General features: G+C 39.9%; 1 protein-coding gene across 1 annotated transcript in view; it reads right to left on the bottom strand.

The window, feature by feature from the left end:
• The window catches only part of LOC128657417 (oocyte zinc finger protein XlCOF7.1), a 95,284-nt gene that overhangs the window by 43,724 nt on the left and 27,676 nt on the right, over positions 1–23,884 (bottom strand). Inside the window, exons 2-8 of the mRNA XM_053711760.1 lie at positions 18,326–18,448; positions 17,031–17,090; positions 16,698–16,845; positions 15,920–16,012; positions 14,431–14,529; positions 3,581–4,315; positions 1,993–2,100 (exon numbers count right to left, since the gene is read on the bottom strand). Of these exons, the coding sequence (XP_053567735.1) occupies positions 1,993–2,100; positions 3,581–4,315; positions 14,431–14,529; positions 15,920–16,012; positions 16,698–16,845; positions 17,031–17,090; positions 18,326–18,403 (1,321 nt within the window). The 5' untranslated portion in view covers positions 18,404–18,448. The remainder of the gene's footprint in view (positions 1–1,992; positions 2,101–3,580; positions 4,316–14,430; positions 14,530–15,919; positions 16,013–16,697; positions 16,846–17,030; positions 17,091–18,325; positions 18,449–23,884) is intronic.

Here is a 23,884-nt window from a genome sequence, read left to right on the forward strand (position 1 = left end):
ACCTTCCCTGGGCTTAGTAAGGCAGGTGATCTGTATCCCTCAGACACTTCACACACATGCACTCATCTGTACTGATATTGTCACTAATTTCCTGCTTCACAGTTTCCAGTTGACTCTTTACATACAGATCATTTGTTTGTTTAGCAATAAAGGAAACAAGTTTTAATATCACTTGCATAGATCATATTAAAATGTTCACATTTTAGCTTTAAGCAGTGCACAAGGAAAATCTAATATCTAACTATCACACACACACACACATGTACAGGGAGTGCAGAATTATTAGGCAAGTTGTATTTTTGAGGATTCATTTATTATTATTCATTATTGAACAACCATGTTCTCAATGAACCCAAACAACTCATTAATATCAAAGCTGAATAGTTTTGGAAGTAGTTTTTAGTTTGTTTTTAGTTATAGCTATTTTAGGGGGATATCTGTGTGTGCAGGTGACTATTACTGTGCATAATTATTAGGCAACTTAACAAAAAACAAATATATACCCATTTCAATTATTTATTTTTACCAGTGAAACCAATATAACATCTCAACATTCACAAATATACATTTCTGACATTCAAAAACAAAACAAAAACAAATCAGTGACCAATATAGCCACCTTTCTTTGCAAGGACACTCAAAAGCCTGCCATCCATGGATTCTGCCAGTGTTTTGATCTGTTCACCATCAACATTGCATGCAGCAGCAACCACAGCCTCCCAGACACTGTTCAGAGAGGTGTACTGTTTTCCCTCCTTGTAAATCTCACATTTGATGATGGACCACAGGTTCTCAATGGGGTTCAGATCAGGTGAACAAGGAAGCCATGTCATTAGATTTTCTTCTTTTATACCCTTTCTTGCCAGCCACGCTGTGGAGTACTTGGACGCGTGTGATGGAGCATTGTCCTGCATGAAAATCATGTTTTTCTTGAAGGATGCAGACTTCTTCCTGTACCACTGCTTGAAGAAGGTGTCTTCCAGAAACTGGCAGTAGGACTGGGAGTTGAGCTTGACTCCATCCTCAACCCGAAAAGGCCCCACAAGCTCATCTTTGATGATACCAGCCCAAACCAGTACTCCACCTCCACCTTGCTGGCGTCTGAGTCGGACTGGAGCTCTCTGCCCTTTACCAATCCAGCCACGGGCCCATCCATCTGGCCCATCAAGACTCACTCTCATTTCATCAGTCCATAAAACCTTAGAAAAATCAGTCTTGAGATATTTCTTGGCCCAGTCTTGACGTTTCAGCTTGTGTGTCTTGTTCAGTGGTGGTCGTCTTTCAGCCTTTCTTACCTTGGCCATGTCTCTGAGTATTGCACACCTTGTGCTTTTGGGCACTCCAGTGATGTTGCAGCTCTGAAATATGGCCAAACTGGTGGCAAGTGGCATCTTGGCAGCTGCACGCTTGACTTTTCTCAGTTCATGGGCAGTTATTTTGCGCCTTGGTTTTTCCACACGCTTCTTGCGACCCTGTTGACTATTTTGAATGAAACGCTTGATTGTTCGATGATCACGCTTCAGAAGCTTTGCAATTTTAAGAGTGCTGCATCCCTCTGCAAGATATCTCACTATTTTTGACTTTTCTGAGCCTGTCAAGTCCTTCTTTTGACCCATTTTGCCAAAGGAAAGGAAGTTGCCTAATAATTATGCACACCTGATATAGGGTGTTGATGTCATTAGACCACACCCCTTCTCATTACAGAGATGCACATCACCTAATATGCTTAATTGGTAGTAGGCTTTCGAGCCTATACAGCTTGGAGTAAGACAACATGCATAAAGAGGATGATGTGGTCAAAATACTCATTTGCCTAATAATTCTGCACTCCCTGTATACTCACCTGTTCCCTGCCTCCCTCAAACACGACACACCTACACTTACCTGTGCCCTGCATCCCTCAGGCATATCTCACATGTACAGTAACCTTTAGCCCTGAACGCCTCAGGCACGTCACCTTGCACCATTCAGGCACGTCACAAGTACACTCACCAATGTTAACATTTTCACATATTTCCTGCTCTGTTGCTTCTGTCATATTTCTTAGCCGCTGATCTTCAGTTTGTTCCAAATTACAAGAAATTACAGCATCATATTCACCTAAAGCAAAAAATAAAGGAATCATAGTTTGTATGGTCTCTTAACCCCTTCGCTACTGTAGATTATAGAGAAAAACACATATATATATATATATATATATATATATATATATAATTACATACGAAAAGAGAAGCGCTCTACCAGGAACGAACAACAGCTCATCAGCTAGTTCTATGTCGATGTACCACCCGGAAGCAGCCTCTTTTAGACCAGTGTGCTTTTCACAGAGGAAAAAACTTTCCTGAAGTATATCAGTCTGATCCCGCCAAGGTCAGTCCAGCCCCGAAATACTAGGCAATTCTCCTCTGAACAAGGAACATGACAACCCCAGACAATCGTTTCGGCCTCCTATGGGCCTCGTCAGTGAGGTGCAGCCACATTCCTCTAAGCACACTGGGCAAGGAGTCCACGTCTGGTTTCCCCCATAACCCATAGGGAGACTTCCCCAGGGTCATATTAATTTGCATACAAAGAGAGAAGCGCTCTACCAGGAACGAACAACAGCTCATCAGCTAGTTCTATGGCAATTTACCACCTGGAAGCAGCCTCTTTTAGACTAGTGTGCTTTTCATAGAGGAAAACTTTCCTGAAGTATATCAGTCTGATCCCGCCAAATAAGGTCAGTCAAGCCCCAAAATACCAGGCAATTCTCCTCAAAACAAGAAACATGACAACCCCAGATGGAGAATACCAGAGGAGAATTGCCTGGCATTTCGGGCTGGACTGACCTTACTTTAGCGGGATCAAACTGATATGCTTCAGGAAAGTTTTACTCTGTGAAAAGCACACTGGTCTAAAAGAAGCTGCTCCTGGGTGGTAAATCGCCATAGAACTAACTGATGAGCTCTTTGTTCCAGGTAGAGCGCTTCTCTCTTCATATGCAAATTAATATGAACCTGGGGAAGTCTCCCTATGGGTGATGGGGGAAACCAGACGTGGACTCCTTGCCCAGTGTGCTTACAGGAATGTGGCTGCACCTCACTGACGAGGCCCATAGGAGGCCGATACAATCGTCTGGTGTTGTCATGTTCCTTGTTCAGAGGAGAATTGCCTGTTATTTCGGGGCTGGACCAGACTGATATGCTTCAGGAAAGTTTTCCTCTGTGAAAAGCACACTAGTCTAAAAGAGGCTGCTCCTGGGTGGTAAATCACAATAGAACTAACTGATGAGTTGTTGTTCGTTCCTGGTAGAGCGCTTCTCTCTTCGTGTGTGTGTGTGTGTGTGTGTGTATGTGTGGTGTGTGTGGTGTGTGTGTGTATATATATATATATATATATATATATATATATATATATATATATATATACATACACATATATACACACACACACACACACGTATACACATATATATATACACACACAGGTAATTACCATTGTTTCATTTGCCTGATATAATTTTTTTTAATTAATTAATTTAAAGCTAGATCAGATTCTAAAACAAAAAAATAAACAAATACTAAAGACAGTTTATACATACACGACTGGCTTTCAGAAGATGCAGCTGTATCTCCTCCTACTTGAATGTTGGGTGCTGCAGCCATTCTATCTCGCAGCAGCTCCTCCCAACCACTATAGACTATGAGTTGGCCTCCAGGTTCATTTGCTTGCTCTTCTTCCAACTGCATTTTCTCTTTCACCATCCTTCGGCAGTCTCGGCACCGGTGCTTAATACTGTCTATGGTGCGTTGGCGATTGTCCACTCTTACGCAAGCCTCCCTGATTTCCTCCCATAACCTACTTCTAATGTTGCCGGCCAAATTACGCCTCTCCAATTGTGAGGCTCTTTGTACATACGCCTCTATCAGAGCAAATTTCTCTGCCTCATTATAGCGCTCCTCCCTCAACCTTGGCCTCTGAGGACGCCCAGAAAAATCATGCCCTCCTGTATGTGACGAGGGGCCAGCCCTCAGACCTTGTTCTGTCCCTAAGGCCCGAGTTCTCCTATCCCCTCCCAGATCCGCTACGGACCCAGACCTTCCTCCCTCTGTACCTACTCTAGATTTACCTATCCTAGTGTGAGACACACTAATTTGCACCTCCCTCCCCTCTGATCCTCTCCCACTAGGTGGCACAAAGTCACCACCCCTTACTTTAGCCTTTCCTCTTTCTATCTCCCTAGCTACTTCATGACCTAATTCTAACTGACCGCCTCTAATATTCACACTAGTACCTAAACCTACACTCCCTTGCCCACCTCTACCCCTCTTCCAGTCTGTGGAAAAGAGAAAAGAAAAGTTATGAAATAAAGTAAAACACAAAGTGAAGGTTAATTACAGTTGTTCTGTTAGTCATAGGAAAATGGTTAAGTTAAAGTAAAGGTTAATGCTGTCAAGGTAGGAAGGGGTTAAGTGTAGAAAAGGGAAAGTGTGTGTGTGTGTGCAGCAGTATATACTGTAGGCCAAAGTTAATGTTTAATTAATTATGTATGTGTGCACCTAAACAAATGTAAGTGAATAATTGAACAACATATATGTTATCCAAAAAAACAAACAAAAAAAAACCACTATCACTCTATCAATAAACTGACTTCTCCAAAAAAAACTGTGCCTAGCATGCTAAAGTCGATCACAGGCGAAAAGATTGTGTAGTGAGAAGTTTTTATACTGCAAGGGACCATGCAACATACTCTCAAAATAGCTCAAAGAGCGCTAAAAACTACAATTCAAAGTAAGAGGATGGGCAATAAGTGATCCCTAAAATTCCTTCCATCTGTTGAGGGAGATATTGTAGGAGGAGGCAGAAACCCCAAACCAGAGCTCATAAATATCCCTCCTACTTCCTCTTCCCTCCCAGTAGTCTTATAGCTGAGGAAAGGGAAAAAGTTATAGAAATAAAAAAGGGGTGCAAAACCAAGACTGCCTCCACCAGAAATAATGAGTGGGGTTCGTTAACTTTCGCTACCAAGAAAGAAAATTTATCAGGTAAGAATAAATTTTGTTTTTTTTCTATTGGTAGTGAGAGTCTACGGGATTCCTTACTCTTGGGAACCAATACCAAAGCTGTGGAGTTCACAATATTTTTTGGGTGTGACAAAGGGAAGGAGGTTACCTACTTACTAAGCTCCACCGCTTGAAGTACCTTCCTGCCAAATTATGCCTCCATCGAGGCAAAAACATCAAACTGATAAAACTTAGAAAAATCATGCAGAGAAGACTAGGTCACAGCTTTTCAGATCTGTTCCATTAAAGCCTCCAAGTAAGGTCTATAAATAAAACTCCTCAACCAAAGAGACAAAGTGCTGCAGTAGCCTTCAGGTCCTTACGTTTGCCAGAAAAAAGAACAAACTGGTAGAATTAAACTCCTTGGACACATGAAGATAAAAAAACTTTAATGCCCAAACAGCATCTAAAATATGCAACAGTCGCTCCTTAGAAGAACTAGGGTTAAGACAAAATAAAGGTACAACAATCTCCTGATTAATGTTGTCTGTCGATACCACTTTTCGAAGAAACACGGATTTAATTCTCAACACTGCCTTATCCATATGGAATACTAAATAAGGCTGATCATAGGCAAGATCAGATAGCTCGGAAACTCTACGAGCTAAAGAAATAACCAACAAAAACAGGAACTGAAGGAACTGATTGTAGCCTCTGACAAGCTGTCTTGAGATTTTGCTTGTGTTGATTTGTTAGGAAAAGCTAAGATGGAGCCTGAACCAATATGTCGTCCATGTATGGAGCCACTGCTACCCCTTGTACCCTTATCACTGACAGAAAGGTTACAAGAACCTTTAAGACTCTTGAAGCTGTTGCTAAATCGAAGGATAGGGAAATAAACTGGAAGTGTTTGCCCAGAAAGCCAAATCTTAAGAACTGATAATGTTCCCTATGAAAGGGAATGTGAAAGGTACACATGCTTCAGATCTACTGTAGACATGAACTGACCTTGAAGGACCAAAGGAAGAATAGATCTTACAGTCTCCATTTTGAAGGATGGAACCGTCAAAAATCTGTTTAGAATCTTTAGATCAAGAATTGGCCTGAAGGTTCCCTCCTTCGGGACAATAAAGAGGTTTGAATTAAACCCTTTTCCTTGTACTTGGGGGATCCCCTACCTCTTTTTTTTTTTGCTGTTTTTTTTCTTTACCCCGTGTGGTTACTATGGGTTGGCTTTTGACAGACTGACTAGAATATGTGAATATGTGTTATGAAGATGGATATTAGACTTATGGATATAAGTTTGATTAATCATATAAAGAGAAATAGATTATATGTCTTAATATAATGGAATCAAATGTATGAAGTGCTGAAAGTCTAGGGAAGAAATTATATCATGTTGATCATCTTCTTTTATATCATGTCAAGATTTGTCGACTAATAATGTGTGTGTGATGTCCATATACAGGGAGTGCAGAATTATTAGGCAAGTTGTATTTTTGAGGATTAATTTTATTATTGAACAACAACCATGTTCTCAATGAACCCAAAAAACTCATTAATATCAAAGCTGAATAGTTTTGGAAGTAGTTTTTAGTTTGTTTTTAGTTATAGCTATTTTAGGGGGATATCTGTGTGTGCAGGTGACTATTACTGTGCATAATTATTAGGCAACTTAACAAAAAACAAATATATACCCATTTCAATTATTTATTTTTACCAGTGAAACCAATATAACATCTCAACATTCACAAATATACATTTCTGACATTCAAAAACAAAACAAAAACAAATCAGTGACCAATATAGCCACCTTTCTTTGCAAGGACACTCAAAAGCCTGCCATCCATGGATTCTGTCAGTGTTTTGATCTGTTCACCATCAACATTGCGTGCAGCAGCAACCACAGCCTCCCAGACACTGTTCAGAGAGGTGTACTGTTTTCCCTCCTTGTAAATCTCACATTTGATGATGGACCACAGGTTCTCAATGGGGTTCAGATCAGGTGAACAAGGAGGCCATGTCATTAGATTTTCTTCTTTTATACCCTTTCTTGCCAGCCACGCTGTGGAGTACTTGGACGCGTGTGATGGAGCATTGTCCTGCATGAAAATCATGTTTTTCTTGAAGGATGCAGACTTCTTCCTGTACCACTGCTTGAAGAAGGTGTCTTCCAGAAACTGGCAGTAGGACTGGGAGTTGAGCTTGACCCCATCCTCAACCCGAAAAGGCCCCACAAGCTCATCTTTGATGATACCAGCCCAAACCAGTACTCCACCTCCACCTTGCTGGCGTCTGAGTCGGACTGGAGCTCTCTGCCCTTTACCAATCCAGCCACGGGCCCATCCATCTGGCCCATCAAGACTCACTCTCATTTCATCAGTCCATAAAACCTTAGAAAAATCAGTCTTGAGATATTTCTTGGCCCAGTCTTGACGTTTCAGCTTGTGTGTCTTGTTCAGTGGTGGTCGTCTTTCAGCCTTTCTTACCTTGGCCATGTCTCTGAGTATTGCACACCTTGTGCTTTTGGGCACTCCAGTGATGTTGCAACTCTGAAATATGGCCAAACTGGTGGCAAGTGGTTTTTCCACACGCTTCTTGCGACCCTGTTGACTATTTTGAATGAAACGCTTGATTGTTCGATGATCACGCTTCAGAAGCTTTGCAATTTTAAGAGTGCTGCATCCCTCTGCAAGATATCTCACTATTTTTGACTTTTCTGAGCCTGTCAAGTCCTTCTTTTGACCCATTTTGCCAAAGGAAAGGAAGTTGCCTAATAATTATGCACACCTGATATAGGGTGTTGATGTATTTAGACCACACCCCTTCTCATTACAGAGATGCACATCACCTAATATGCTTAATTGGTAGTAGGCTTTCGAGCCTATACAGCTTGGAGTAAGACAACATGCATAAAGAGGATGATGTGGTCAAAATACTCATTTGCCTAATAATTCTGCACTCCCTGTATATATATGCTTGAAACTCAAATAAAAACATATTTAAAAAAAAACAAAAAAAACACTTTTTTCCTTGTTCTCCCAGAGGGACTGGGACAATCACTCCCATGTTCTCCAAGTCTCTCACACATTGTAGAAAGGCTAATCAATTTTCTGGACACATGAGACAGAATAAACCCCCTTCTTAGAGGCCGAGGGCTTAATCCTATCCTGTACACCTGAGAAATTATCTGTAGAACCCAACAGTCCTTAACGGACAGAGCCCAAGCCTCTTGAAATAGGCCTAGTCTGCCCCCTACCGGAAAAAAATGTGGATTAGGGGCTGCACCTTCATGTGGTCTTTGAGCCCAAAGAAGATTTCTTGGGCTGCTTAGATTTGTTTCAAAATTGGATTTAGTCTCCAGGTAGTCTTTGAGGCTTCATTCTTCTGTGAAGATGAAGTTCTCTGTATTTTACTTTGACGAAAGGAACAAAAAAAAAAAAAAAAAAAAAAAAAAGTCTCCCAAACTTTACTTTTAGTCTAAATTTCTGGTCCTTAAGCAGGAAAGCTCCCTTTGTGCCAGTCACAGTGGAGATAATGGAATCTAAGCCTGGGTCAAATAAGGTTTTTCCCTTAAACACCAAGGTCAGTAATCTGGATTTGGACACCATATCTGCTGACCAAGACTTGAGCCGTAATGCCGCCGAGCCAGAACTGCCAGGCCTGTATTGTTAGCATTAATGCAAACAGTTTGAATAATGAAATTGCAAACAAGAGTATGCTGTTATTAGGACTTGGATACAATCCTGAATCGCCCCCAAATGAGATTCCATGGAAACCAAATCATATAGGGAGTCGCACCATAAAGCTGCAGGACCTGCCACAGCAGCAATACTCACTGCAGGTTGAGAAAGTAAGCCCCCTTGTAAAAATGATCCCTTGAAAAACCCTCCAGTTTCCTGTCCTTGGGATCCTTGAAGGAGAAGCTGTCCTCCAAGGGAATAGTGATCATTTTTGCTAAAGTAGATATAGCTCCATCTACCTTAGGTTTTGTACCCCAGAACTCCAAATTAATCTTAGGGACAGGAAAGATTTTCTTAAATGTTGGAGATAGAGTGAATGGTACTCCCAAGTTTATCCCACTCCTTGAAATTATATCTTATACTAAGGAGGGAACATGAAAGGATTGGGGCCCGCGACTTGGGTCTGAAGATTATGTCCAATTTATGCACTGGCCTAGCCTCACCCGGCATAGTTTCCTGCACTGCTAATGTTTTAAGGACTTCCTTAAATAAATACAAAAGATGTTCAATCTTGAATCTATTAGCAAGGTCTTCAGATTCCTTATCAGATTCCACACAGGAATCCTCAGAGGACACCTCTCCATCAGGACTAGACAATGATTTGTCCAAATCAGATTCCTGAGACTCCCTGACCAAAGAAGGCCCAGCAGAACTACAACCTTTAGGACCTGAAGAATAATGTTTACGCTTGCGCTTACTTGCAGGCGGTATAGCCTTAATTTATTTACTGGAATGATAATGTCTGGGGATGCCGACAAATAAATGTGGTCAGCAGGCTCAGAATTCTCCTTCCTAACCCAATTCCAGATACCCAAATAATGACAAGATTGCCTAAACTTGACCTAACTACTGGGAGGGAAGGGGAAGTAGGAGGGATATTTAAGAGCACTGGTTTGGGGAGTCTTTACCTCCTCCGGGTGGCCTTGTGGACTCTCACTACCAATAGAAAGAAATAAATCCTATCGGGTTTAGTGCACATGAAGAATTATTTTACTGCTGTCTCTTACATACATTAGGAACTTACAGAAGATCCTCATGTCCACTAAATCAGATAGGAGTAAATAATTAAATCTGATAGGACTTAAAGGGACAGTACACTATAAAATTGTTTCTCCCTTAATGTGTTTCCAATAACTTATTTTAACAGATGCAGAGTATAAAATGCATTCGATTTGCTTTTTTAAGGCTTATTTGTGTATATGAATTAGACGATTTTGTGTTTTGATGCCACAGCCTAATAAAATGGGTTGAGCTTGTAGGTATAATCAAATCTCATTACTTTATCACATTGTGTAAATATACCTGCTTCTTTATCTTATATCTGCCCATAAACCTATCCCCCACATTTGTAGAGAACAATGGAAAATTAACATTTTATTACCTTATCTCTTCTATAACCCACTGGGAGTGTAATTTTTTCGACTGGCTGTGTTAACACAGCTTGGCCTCGAGGCCAAAAACTTTCAGGATAGGTGGGGATACCACAGGCTTAATAAACTAATTCAAATGACAACATGAGGGTAAAGGAAATACTTGTAAACAATTTAATACACGCCAGCAGGTAAAGTGGATCATTGGGAACAAATTAAAGGGAAGAATTTTTTTGAGTAAACTGTCCCTTTAAAGTAATGGCAATCTTTCACCCTTGGTATAAATATATCCGGAATATTAGCGATATTTTAGATGGATTTAAAGTCATCAGATGTAATGAAGGTGTTCCTTAACTTACCTTTGAATGTAGTGCTGAAATTCAAATACTCCCACATCAAAACTAATCTTTTTTGCGAGCTAACTGTTTGAACTGTTCTCCAAATCGGCACTATAACAACAAAAAAAGTGCCAATTGGAGAACAGTTCAAACCGTTGGCTCACAAAAAAAGCATGGGGCATTTGAATTTCAGCACTACAGTAAGAAGGAAGTTAAAGGGACCGTCAACACCAGATTTTTTTTGATGTTTAAAAAGATAGATAACTCCTTTATTACCCATTCCCTAGTTTTGCATAACCAACACAGTAATATTTATACACTTTTTACCTCTGTGATTACCTTGCATCTAAGTCTCTGCAAACTGCCCCCTTGTTTTCAGTTCTGCCCCCTTGTTTCAGAATTATATTTTAGCCAATCAGTGCTAACTCCTAGGTAATTCCATGTGCATCAGCACAATGTTATCTATATGACACACATGAACTAATGACCTTTAGTAGTAAAAAAACTGTCAAAATGCATTCAGCTAAGAGGCGGCCTTCAAGGTCTAAGAAATTAGCATATGAGCCTACACAGGTTTAGCTTCAACTAAGAATACCAAGAGAACAAAGCAAAATTGGTTATAAAGGTAAATTGGAATGTTGTTTAAAATTACAGTATCTCACAAAAGTGAGTAAACCCCTCACATTTTTGTAAATATTTTATTATTAGATCTTTTCATGTGACAACACTGAAGAAATGACTCTTTGCTACAATGTATTAAAGTAGTGAGTGTACAACCTGTATAACAGTGTAAATTTTCTGTCCTCTCAAAATAACTCAAACACATAGCCATTAATGTTTAAACCGTTGTCAACAAAAGTGAGTAAACCCCTAAGTGGAAATGTTCAAATTGGACCCAAAGTGTCAATATTTTGTGTGGCCACCATTATTTTCCAGCACTGCCTTAACCCTCTTGGGCACCAGAGCTTTACATGTTGCCACTGGAGTCCTCTTCCACTCCTCCATGACGACATCAAAGAGCTGGTGGATGTTAGAGACCTTGCGCTCCCCCACCTTCCGTTTGAGGATGCTCTACAGATGCTCAATAGGGTTAAGGTTTAGGAGACATGCTTGGCCAGTAGTCGTCTTGGAGGTGTGTTTGGGGTCGTTATGTTGGAATACTGCCCTGCGGCCCAGTCTCCAAAGGGAGGGGATCATGCTCTGCTTCAGTATGTCACAGTACATGCTGGCATTCATAGTTCCCTTAATGAACTGTAGCTCCCCAGTGCCGGCAGCACTCATGCAGCCCCAGACCATGACACTCCCACCACCATGCTTTACTGTAGGAAAGACAAACTTGTCTTTGTACTCCTCACCTGGTTGCCGCAACACACGCTTGACACCATCTAAACCAAATAAGTTTATCTTGGTCTCATCGGACCACAGGACATGGTTCCAGTAATCCATGTCCTTAGTCTGCTTGTCTTCAGCAAACTGTTTGCTGGCTTTCTTGTGCATCATCCTTAGAAGAGGCTTCCTTCTTGTCAGGGTTTTTTCCCTGTTTTGTTTGCCATGTGCTGCTGGCAGCCATTTTACTCACCTCTCTTACCGACTATGGTGCATTGTGGGGGATGCTGCTCATTTCCTGCACTTCCTTTTATGGCCAGACTGGTGTGCATCATCCGTGTGAGACAGGATGCAGTCATCACTTATTATTTAAAGGGCCTCTGTTCAGTATGCTTTGCTTTTGCGTTGTCTCAGAACTGTTTGTGAGAGTTCCTGTGTATTACCTGGCTGCCTGACGTCCTTCCTGGTTCCTGATCCCTGGCTTGTTCCTGACTCTGCTGTTTTCATTGTTGCTGATTCCGGCTCGTCTGACTATTCGCTTTGGCTCCTGACTCGGCTCGTCTGACTACCAGCTCTGGTTTTGACTCCTGGCTTGTTATTTGACTTGTGGACTTTTTATTATTTTTTGCTATTAATAATGGTGTGATTATTTTTGCACTTCTCGTCTCAGTCCGATTCCTGGCACCCTGACACTTCTGGGACGACAGCCATGCAGACCAATTTGATGCAGTGTGCGGCGTATGGTCTGAGCACTGACAGGCTGACCCCACCCCTTCAACCTATCCAGCAATGCTGGCAGCACTCATATGTCTATTTCCCAAAGACAACCTCTGGATATGACGCTAAGCATGTGCACTCAACTTCTTTGGTCGACCACAGCGAGGCCTGTTCTGAGTGGAACCTGTCCTGTGAAACCGCTGTACGGTCTTGCCCACAGTGCTGCAGCTCAGTTTCAGGGTCTTGGCAATCCCTGAAATCTTATAGCCTGGGCCGTCTTTACGTAGAGCAACAATTCTTTTTTTCAGATCCTCAGAGAGTTTTTTGCCATGAGGTGCCATGTTGAACTTCCAGTGACCAGTATGAGAGAGTGCGAGAGCGATAACACCAAATTTAACACACCTGCTCCCCATTCACACCTGAGACCTTGTAACACTAACGAGTCACATGACGCCGGGGAGGGAAAATGGCTAATTGGGCCCAATTTGGACATTTCCACTTAGGGGTGTACTCACTTTTGTTGTCAATGGTTTAGACATTAATGGCTGTGTGCCGAGTTATTTTGAGGGGACAGCGAATTTACACTGTTATACAGACTGTACACTTACTACTTTACATTGTAGCAAAGTGTCATTTCTTCAGTGTTATCAAATGAAAAGATATAATAAAATATTTACAAACATGTGAGGGGTATACTCACTTTTGTGGGAAACTGTACATGCCCTATTTGAATCATGAAAGTTTATTTTGGACTTGACTGTCCCTTTAAAGCGTATCTTCATTCCAACGGTTTCATTAAACTCCATCTAAAATATTGCTAACATTCTGGATATGTTTATACAAAGGGGAAAGTTTACCATCACTTTAAGGTGCATTTGGTACTTATTTCATATAAAATATTGAAAAAAATATTATATACAATTATTATAAAATATAATTAAATATTATAATGATTAAATATAATATTTAAGAACCCCAATAATAATTATTTAAATACAGAATTGAGTTATTTTTATTGAGACACGTGTGCTAAACCCACCAGGAGATATATTAAAGTGCATATTGTATTTATTTTATATAAAATATTAAAAAATGTTATTCATTATTATAATGATTTAGTACAATTTATAAGAACATCTAAAGTAATTACTTACTTTTATTAAATAATATTTTATATAAAATAAATACATTACGCACCCTATAGAAATAACTTAGGGGTGCTAAAGTGACAGGAGTAAAATGATTCTTCCTGTGCGTTAAAACGTATAAAATATTGGGAAAAAAATAATGAAAAAACATAGAGGTTCTTAAAAATTATAATAAATAATTCTAATATTTTTCAATATTTAATAATATTTTTCAATATTAATTTAATACATTATGCACCTTAATATAACTCCAGTCAGGTATATATATATATATATATATATATATATATATATATATATATATATATCTTAAAGGAGGGTTTTTTTATGTTACAAAAAGTATTTTTCATAATTAACACAGGTTATATTAACCTTAATATAATTCCTATCAGTTTTAATATAACTCCCATAATTGCATTGTTATTTGATTTATATATGTTAAAAAATTATTTTTCATAATTATTAACAAAGAGGTTCATAAAATGTATGTATGTACGTTCAAGTTACAATAGAGGAATGTCGGCTGTGCTAGCCCTTCTCTTGTTAGTTTTACCATGGACTTGTAATATGCTGCTTATTGTGTCCCACGCTATCATTAGCGTGCTGCTTGTAATCTGGTCCTATATTTTCTCAATTAATATGAGTATTTCATCACTGTTCCCAATTAGTAAAATAACAGAACAATTATATTTTATCATTGAAATCTGTTTGTACTGAGGCTCATTATTTACATAGCTATTAATGAGGATTAAATTATTTTAGAAGCTAAGTTTCAAATTGTGAAGTTTCTGCCATATATCCCTCACCTGCAAAGACGACTGATGGGGTCTCCATTGGCTGAATATTGTGTGCAAGTTCATTATTTGCTGCTGTGTCTTGATTTTCATCACTGTTACTTGTTCGTTCTAATGAAGAATAAAATTAGGTTTATATTTGATTTTGCTAAATAGTAGGGTTGCACCGATACCATTTTTTTATGACTGAGTACAAGTACCGATACTTGTTTTCAAATACTCGCCAATACCAATTACCGATACTTTATTTTAATGTCATGTGACATTTTACCAAGCACAATACAGTAATAATAATTTAAGATTCCTTCTGTAATTCAAAAGACATTATGAAATAATAAAACAGTTTTATTTGTCACAAAGTTCACTGAACATGTTTATAAATAAAAAATATTACAATAAAATATTACAATAAAATATTACATTTAAAGGGGTGATGCAATTGGATTGTAGGGCTGTTATATAACATCAATCTGACATTTGTATGAAGGTTCGACTCTAAGTTGAACAGTCTTTCACTTTCCACACTACTGCATGGGGCAGAAAGATATTTTGGGCCATTTTAGCCAGAGCTGGAAATCTGTTTATTAACTGCCCAGTACTTCAGGGGTTTGTCTGAACGAGGTACAGTGATCTCTACTACAATAATACAAATAACAGCAATTTGTATTGGCACAACAGTAGTAAACAATTTTTAGTTTAGTCTCCACTCCAGTTTAAAATGAAATGGGAACATGCAGTTTGAAAAAAATGCCACAAGATAGCATATGGGTAGGAAGTGGAGGTATCGGTTTAAGTATCGGTGCATTTGCACGAGTACAAGTACTCATGCAAATACTTGGTATCGGTACCGATACCGATACTAGTATCGGTGCAACCCTACTAAATAGATTTAAATGCAGCTAGCTCACACGGATCTAGTTTTATGCAAATAAGACTCAATGCAGAGGAAGAAAAAAATATCTGTAATGTGTTAACTCACCCCTTTATCCCCAACCACTGCTCCGTACATATCTGACAACACATCGGTATTTTACAATTGCAATTCACCTGTCTTCAGGTCTACTGCTTACATAATTATTAATAAGAAATGAAGAGATAGTAATGTCAGAATTAAAAATTTAATAATTTGGATAGTACATACAATTTTAAACAACTGCATTTTACTTCCATCATCTAATTTTCTTCGTTCTCTTGGTACCCTTTGTTGAAAAGCATACCTTGGTAGGCTTAGGAGCAGCAATGCACTACTGGGAGTTAGTTGTCGATTACTGGCTGCATTTATGCCTCTTGTTATTGACTCACCCGGTAGTGCATTGCTGCTCCTTGAACAAAAGATACAAAAGAGAATGAAGCAAAAGTAATAATACAAGTAAATTGGAAAGTTGTTTAAAATTGAATATTTATCTGAATCATGAAATAAAAAAAATTGTCCCTTTAAATCAAATCTGAGCTTTCAAATGGTGAAAAAAAACATTATTAGCTTCAGCTATAGCGCCCTCACCTGCAGCGACATCTGCTGATTTCACCACTGGCTGAATATTCTGTTCTGAATGTGCTCCTGTGTCTAGATTTTCATCACTGTGACCTGTTAGTTCTAATAAAGAATAACATCTTAAAATGTATTCCAATTTTTTAAAAGAACAAAAACAAAGCAGTGGTTACTTTTTGCATACAAAATATTTATAAAAAGAATATAAACATACTGTATATAGTTTAATATATAATTAATTTAAAACTATTTTTATTTTATTTTTAAATCCTCTTATTACCCTTTTTGTTTAACATTTATGTTAGGTATAAAACTAAATTATAATCAGACAGTGTATTAGTTCACAATTAAAGGAACAGTCAACACATTAGATTTGCATAATCAACAAATGCAAGATAACAAGACAATGCAATAGCACTTAGTCTGAACTTTAAATGAGTAGTAGATTTTTTTATAACAAATTTCAAAGTTATGTATATTTCCACTCCTCTTGTACCATGTGATAGCAATCAGCCAATCACAAATGCATATACGTATAGTCTATGAGTTCTTGCACATGCTCAGTAGGATCTGGTGACTCAAAAATTGTAAATATAAAAGACTGTTCACATTTTTTTTAATGGAAGTAAATTGGAAAGTTGTTTAAAATTACATGCTGTATCTGAATCATGAAAATGTAATTTAACCTGAGTGTCCCTTTAACTGATTCACTGGTGATTTACTATGTCAGTCACTTCTGTTGTGTTTGTCCATTTCCTGAGTGAGATATTTTATTACTACACAACGTTACCTGAGCTTTTGTTTCCTGGGATCCCCATAGTCCTTAGTGCTTGGTGAGTCTCCATCATGACGTCCTTGTAAAGCTCCTTGTGTCCCTCTATATACTCCCACTCCTCCATAGAGAAATACACAGCAACATCATCAAACTTTATAGGCACCTGAAACACACACACACACAACTCATTATGTCACACACTTTTACTGACAGAGCCATGATAATGTTACTGAGAACATGCAGAGACGCAGACAGAAGGTAGGAAATACACCAGGGCCAGATGGGTCAGTAAAGAGAATCACTGTGCCCTGACACAGGTATAATGTCACGCTCCCTAGCAGTACTCACCTTTCCGCTCAGAGGGTGAATGCTGTTGTTGGAGGGCCTCTTCTTCACAATGGTGTATTCCTATAATATGCATGAGAAAATCCTCAGACTCTGTATGCCTGGACTAAAGTTATTATTTTACTTCTCTCAATCATCACAAAACAAATACATAAAGTAGAGTGGATCATTTTGGGGGATTTCTACAGATAAAAGATGCTAAAAACTAAGGATATGAGCTTGTATCAAGAATATAAACATTGCTGGATCAGATATTAACGTAAGATACAACATTTGAGAGGTTGTGATCAGGGGACAAAAAGTTCAACATTTTGATTCCTTGGGTGCTGGAGTCCCTTATGTATTAGTTTGTTTTGTTTTTGTTGATAGTTAGTGTCATTTTTTGCAATGGGGTCATGTAGTAGGGCTTTAGATGCTTGGGCTTTTTCTTTATGGTGGGGGGTCATGGATGCTACAATTATTTTTTTTTTTCAGCAACAAAGGGTTGTGCAGGGGCCCCTGGGTGCTGGGGGAGATTTGCATCGGAAGGTTGTGTAGGTGAGTGAGCTAAAGTTAGGATTAGTGAAATGGCCTGAGTAACCTGAAGTTAGGATTAGTGAGATGATCTGGGTGAGCTGAAGTTAGGGTTAGCGAGATGGCCTGGGTGAGCTTAATTTAGGGTTAGCAAGATGGCCTGGGTGAGCTGATGTAAGGGTTAGTGAGATGGTCTAGGCGAGCTGATGTAAGGGTTAGTGGGATGGTCTGGGTGAGATGAAGTTAGGTTTAGTGAGATGGTCTGGGTAAACTGATGTTAGGGTTAGTGAGATGGTCTGGGTGAGCTGATGTTAGGGTTAGTGAGATGGTCTAGGTGAGCTGATGTTAGGGTTAGTGAGATGGTCTGGGTGAGCTGATGTTATGGTTAGTGAGATGGTCTGGATGAGCTGATGTTAGGGTTAGTGAGATGGTCTAGGTGAGCTGATGTTAGGGTTAGTGAGATGGTCTGGGTGAGCTGATGTTAGGGTTAGTGAGATGGTCTAGGTGAGCTGATGTTAGGGTTAGTGAGATGGTCTGGGTGAGCTGATGTTAGGGTTAGTGAGATGGTCTGGATGAGCTGATGTTAGGGTTAGTGAGATGGTCTAGGTGAGCTGATGTTAGGGTTAGTGAGATGGTCTTGATAAGCTGACATTAGTGGTTAATGAGATGGTCTGGGTGAGCTGATGTTAGGGTTAGTGAGATGGTCTAGATAAGATGAAATTAGGGTTAATGAGATGGCCTGGGTGAACTGAAGTTAAGGTTAGTGAGCTGACAGCAGCTCTCACCTCTCCGGTCAGCAGGCAGATGATGCCCAGTGCCTGACTCAGAAACTGCTCTGCCATCTGATTCCTGTATTTGTTCATCTTGTTTATTGTCAGTGACCGAGTCTGGTGCTATAAATGCGACACCTGCAAGTAGAAAAAAAGACGGCAAAAATGAGAGATGGGAGACTCAGAGCTCTTCCTTTATATTATGGTAAAAAAAGATGATTATGTAATATATTTATTTCACGGATGCACAATCTAATACTACATATATGACAAGCTGCAGATAACACATAATGTGACAATCATTATATAGCATCTTTGTCACACGTTATGGGGTGACACATGTATTTAATATTAAGCTCATCAGAAGCAAGAGAAGGGTGACTGTATACAGAAATGTGCTGTTATCTGATAAATCAGGAAGCAGATGTAAAACACTAAGTTCTGCGGCTCCCTGGTTACCAGTCATCCTGTAATTTATGGGATTATCCCAAACTGGTAGCTCTGTCCTGCTGCCCCTCGGTTCTTCATCTGCTAGTTATGCTCGAACCAGAATCTACCCCTGAATCAACTAACTCCAATATTTCCTTCATCATCAAACAAAATTACAAAAAAGTGAGGCATGCTTAACTGAGGGCACAACAAATACTGGGCACAAAGTGGCACAGCATCTGGAGAGAAAAAAAAAATGTCAGGGCCTAAGGGCTGGATAGTTGTATTTGCCCTACTACTTGCACTTTATGATCCTTATACCAACTAACCTCTGAACAGCTATGCTTCTGTTATAACAACATCATATAACTATATAAATTGTATTACTCTGGGACATGGTTTCCTCATCATATTTAGTTTAGTAATAAAATATCTAATTATAATAAATATTAAAAACTTTTTCCCAGTTATGTCACATCCTGTAAGGGGCCACCATACAGACTGACTTCCTGTGACTCCATCACATATGCAAATGATAAATATACAATTATTATAAACTCTCAGCCCATCTGTCTTACACCTCAGCACCTGTACAGACTCTAAGCACCCTGTCTCCAACCCCAATCCCTGGACAAACACTCAACTCCGCCTTGTCTTACACCCCAGCTCCTGTACAAACACTCAGCCCCACTCTGTCTCACACCACAGCCCCTGTACAGACACTCAGCACCCCCTCTGTCTCACACCCCAGCCCCTGTACAAAGACTCTGCCCCCGTCTAAAACCCCAGCCCCCCTCTGTCTTACATCCTAGCCCCTGTACAAAGCTCAGAATCCCCTCTGACTCACACACCAGTCCCTGTACAAACACTCAGCCCCCCTCTGTCTCACACCCCAGCCCATGTACAGACTATCAGCCCCCCTCTATCAGATAACCCAAGCCAAAGCAAATGTACAGAAGCCCAGCCCCTTCTTACACCCCAGTCCCTGTATAAACACCCCATGTACAGATTCTAAGCCCTAATCTGTCTCACACCCCAGCCCTTGTACAATTCTCCTCTTCCTCACCACAGACCCCCCTCACCCGCAGGCGATTCCGTTAGCCGCCACACATAGCTACTAAAATCACATCTCTCACCTAGTAGCGGCTCGATCCAGTCCGGCTAAAGGACCAATGATGTCATAGCAGTCACCTGGCTTCTGTGATATTACGGGTCCTTTAGCTGCTATGGATCTAGCTGCTATTCAAGGTTTATAAAATGAGCACCAGGATGTTGGATGCAATGACCTGGGTCATGAGAAGAAGTTTATTCTAACACAAAAACGGTCATTGGTTAATAAAAGGATGTGCTGGGATCATGGGGTCCAATGAGAATAAAGTATGAAGATCAGTCAGTATAAATGCATTTGCAGCTATAAACAGGCAGATTCTCTGTGTTGGGTATGTGAGTGTTATAGGTGGATGAAGATAAACAATATAAGATATTTAATATATTATGTTCTGTGTGTGTCTTGCACTAGCATTTACCTGTTATGTGTGCAGGAACTTCTCAATAATATATCCCTGTATATAAAGCACAGTGCATGGGGCTGTGTGTGTGTGTGAGTAAGGCAGAGGGAACCTCTCTAAGATATTATATATCTGTATATAAAAAAGGTACTGGGGTGGGGGTCTGTGTGTGTGAGTGAAGCAGAGGGAACTGCTCTGTAATATTATACAGTGGGGCAAAAAAGTATTTAGTCAGCCACCAATTGTGCAAGTTCTCCCACTTAAGAAGATGAGAGAGGCCTGTAATTTTCATCATAGGTATACCTCAACTATGAGAGACAAAATGTGGAAACAAATCCAGACAGACAATCACATTGTCTGATTTGGAAAGAATTTATTTGCATATTATGGTGGAAAATGAGTATTTGGTCACCTACAAACAAGCAAGATTTCTGGCTCTCACAGACCTGTATCTTCTTCTTTAAGAGGCTCCTCTGTCCTCCACTCATTACCTGTATTAATGGCACCTGTTTGAAATTGTTATCATTATAAAAGATACCTGTCCACAACCTCAAACAGTCACACTCCAAACTAAACTATGGTGAAGACCAAAGAGCTGTTGAAGGACACCAGAAACAAAATTGTAGACCTGCACCAGGCTGGGAAGACTGAATCTGCAATAGGCAAGCAGCTTGGTGTGAAGAAATCAACTGTGGGAGCAATAATTAGAAAATGGAAGACATACAAGACCACTGATAATCTCCCTCGATCTGGGGCTCCACGCAAGAACTCACCCCGTGGGGTCAAAATGATCACAAGAACGGTGAGCAAACATCCCAGAACCACACGGGGGGACCTAGTGAATGGCCTGCAGAGATCTGGGACCAACGTAACAAAGGCTGCCATCAGTAACACACTACGCCGCCAGGGACTCAGATCCTGCAGTGCCAGACGTGTCCCCCTGCTTAAGCCAGTACATGTCCGGGCCCGTCTGAAGTATGCTAGAGAGCATTTGGATGATCCAGAAGCGGATTGGGAGAATGTCATATGGTCAGATAAAACCAAAGTAGAACGGTTTGGTAGAAACACAACTCGTCGTGTTTGGAGGAGAGAATGCCGAGTTGCATACCTACTGTGAAGCATGGGGGTGGCAACATCATGCTTTGGGGCTGTTTCTCTGCAAAGGGAACAGGACAACTGATCCGTGTACATGAAAGAATGAATGGGGCCATGTATCGTGAGATTTTGAGTGCAAACCTCCTTCCATCAGCAAGGGCATTGAACATGAAATGTGGCTGGGTCTTTCAGCATGACAATGATCCCAAACACACCGGCCAGGCAACGAAGGAGTGGCTTCGTAAGAAGCATTTCAAGGTCCTGGAGTGGCCTAGCCAGTCTCCAGATCTCAACCCCATAGAAAACCTTTGGAGGGAGTTGAAAGTCCGTGTTGCCCAGCGACAGCCCCAAAACATCACTGCTCTAGAGGAGAACTGCATGCAGGAATGGGCCAACATACCATCAACAGTGTGTGACAATCTTGTGAAGACTTACAGAAAACGTTTGACCTCTGTCATTGCCAACAAAGGATATATAACAAAGTATTGAGATTAACTTTTGATATTGACTAAATACTTATTTTCCACCATAATTTGCAAATAAATTCTTTCCAAATCAGACAATCATTTTGTCTCTCATAGTTGAGGTATACTTATGATGAAAATTACAGGCCTCTCATCTTCTTAAGTGGGAGAACTTGCACAATTGGTGGCTGACTAAATACTTTTTTGCCTCACTGTATATCTGTATATAAGGCACAGGAAGGGGGCTGCATGTGTGAGGCGGAGGAAATCTCTTTATGATATTATATATCTGTACATAAGGTACTTGGTCTGAATGTGTGCGAGGCAGATGGAACCTATCTATAATATTATATATCTTTATATAAGGCACTGGGGGAGGGTGCTGTGTGTGTGATGCAGAGGAAACTTCTTTATGATATTATATACCTGTATATAAAGGTGTGCAAAAAAATAACAAGAGCACAAACTCCAACTCAAGTGTAGTTTTATTTAAACACACAATAAGCGCTAACATATATGCACTTACTGGATATAAAATTATAAAAAGCCTGTCATGTTATGAAGTCCACTGAGCTGCTACGGATATTTAAGGCCGCTTTACGGTTCTGTGTGGTTCCTGCTACGTGTCAACGATCTTGACAGAATCACCGTGGGTTGTTCCAGCAACAGCTGCACAGGAAGCCTGTATATAAGGTACTGGGGTCGGGGTCTGTGTGAGACTGTGGAAGCCTCTCTGTAATATTATATATATATATTTGTATAAGGTACTGGGGAGCTGCTTTGTTTATGAGGCAGAGGGAATCATTCTAGAATATTGGATATCTCTATATAAGATTTCTGGTGAGGGAGTTGTGTGTGAGGCACATGGTACGTCATATAGTCTTAAATGTTTAGATGTAAGGTGCTGACGGGTGCATGTTAATGACATGTGGAACCTCTCTATAATACTTTATATATGTCTACATGAGGTGTTATAGGAGGGAGTGGTGTATGTGAGAAGGAATGTCTCTGTAGGGTTAAGTGTCTGTATATAAAGGTTCTGAGGCTGAGGTGTGTGGGTGAGACAGATACAGGGGGTGTAGAAGACTGATGACAATAATTATTGAAAAATACATTAATTAAATACAGCTTATTTAAAAATGTTTTATGCACACATGCACCAATGTCTCCTACACCCTTACAGTACATCAGCCTTTAGTATTAGTTCTGCAGTGTAGAGCTTAAAAGGATATGAAACCCATTTTTTTTTCTTTTATGATTCAGATAGAGTATGCAATTTTAAGGAACTTTCCAACTTACTCCTATTATCAATTTTTCTTCGTTCTCTTGGTATCTTCAGTTGAAAAAGCAGGAATGTAAAGCTTTGGAGCCAGCCCATTTTTAGTTCAGAACCCTGGGTAGCGCCCACTGATTGGTGGCTACATTTCCTCCTGTGCCTGCAGCTCATTTCAGATCCTGTTAATTTAACCCTTTACAGGTGTGCCTCTCTGCATTTTTAATCTGGGCACCGCCATCTTGGAGCTTATTTAATTCTCACACTTAAAAAGCAAAAAAATTTTTGCAGCATAAATATAAGTCAATACTATTGCAAGATGTTAATCTCAATTTTATTTGAACTATGTAAATATATTTAGCAGATAGAAGTATATTTGTTTTTGCAGCACAAATATAAGCTCATATTATTGCGAGATGCTTATCCCAATCTTATTAGAAGCTATGTAAGTATATTTGGCAGACAGAAGCATATACTAATATGCCATGAAAGAGTGGACTTAAGTGGTTGGATGTGCACCAAAATATCTTTTGTTGTTTTGTAATTATTTTGGTCACTTTGGTAGCACTCCCACAATATGTGTGTTAAGTTTAAACAGTCCTTTTGTGGTGTGCGTAACCAAAAAACCCCTCTGTTGTATTTCTTAAATAGGGAGCTGACCAAATCCCTCCCCTTTGGTTACTGCACGCCACCCAGCCCAGGTGTGTTCCTGATAAATATACTCAATAAGCTAGAAAGCTTCACACTGTGTAGACATGACTTGCTGCAGTGTGTAAACTGGTTAGTATAGGACCGGTCTTATGTG

Source organism: Bombina bombina, chromosome 4 (genome assembly GCF_027579735.1).
Source record: "Bombina bombina isolate aBomBom1 chromosome 4, aBomBom1.pri, whole genome shotgun sequence".
In the NCBI taxonomy this organism is placed as follows: Eukaryota; Metazoa; Chordata; class Amphibia; order Anura; family Bombinatoridae; genus Bombina; species Bombina bombina.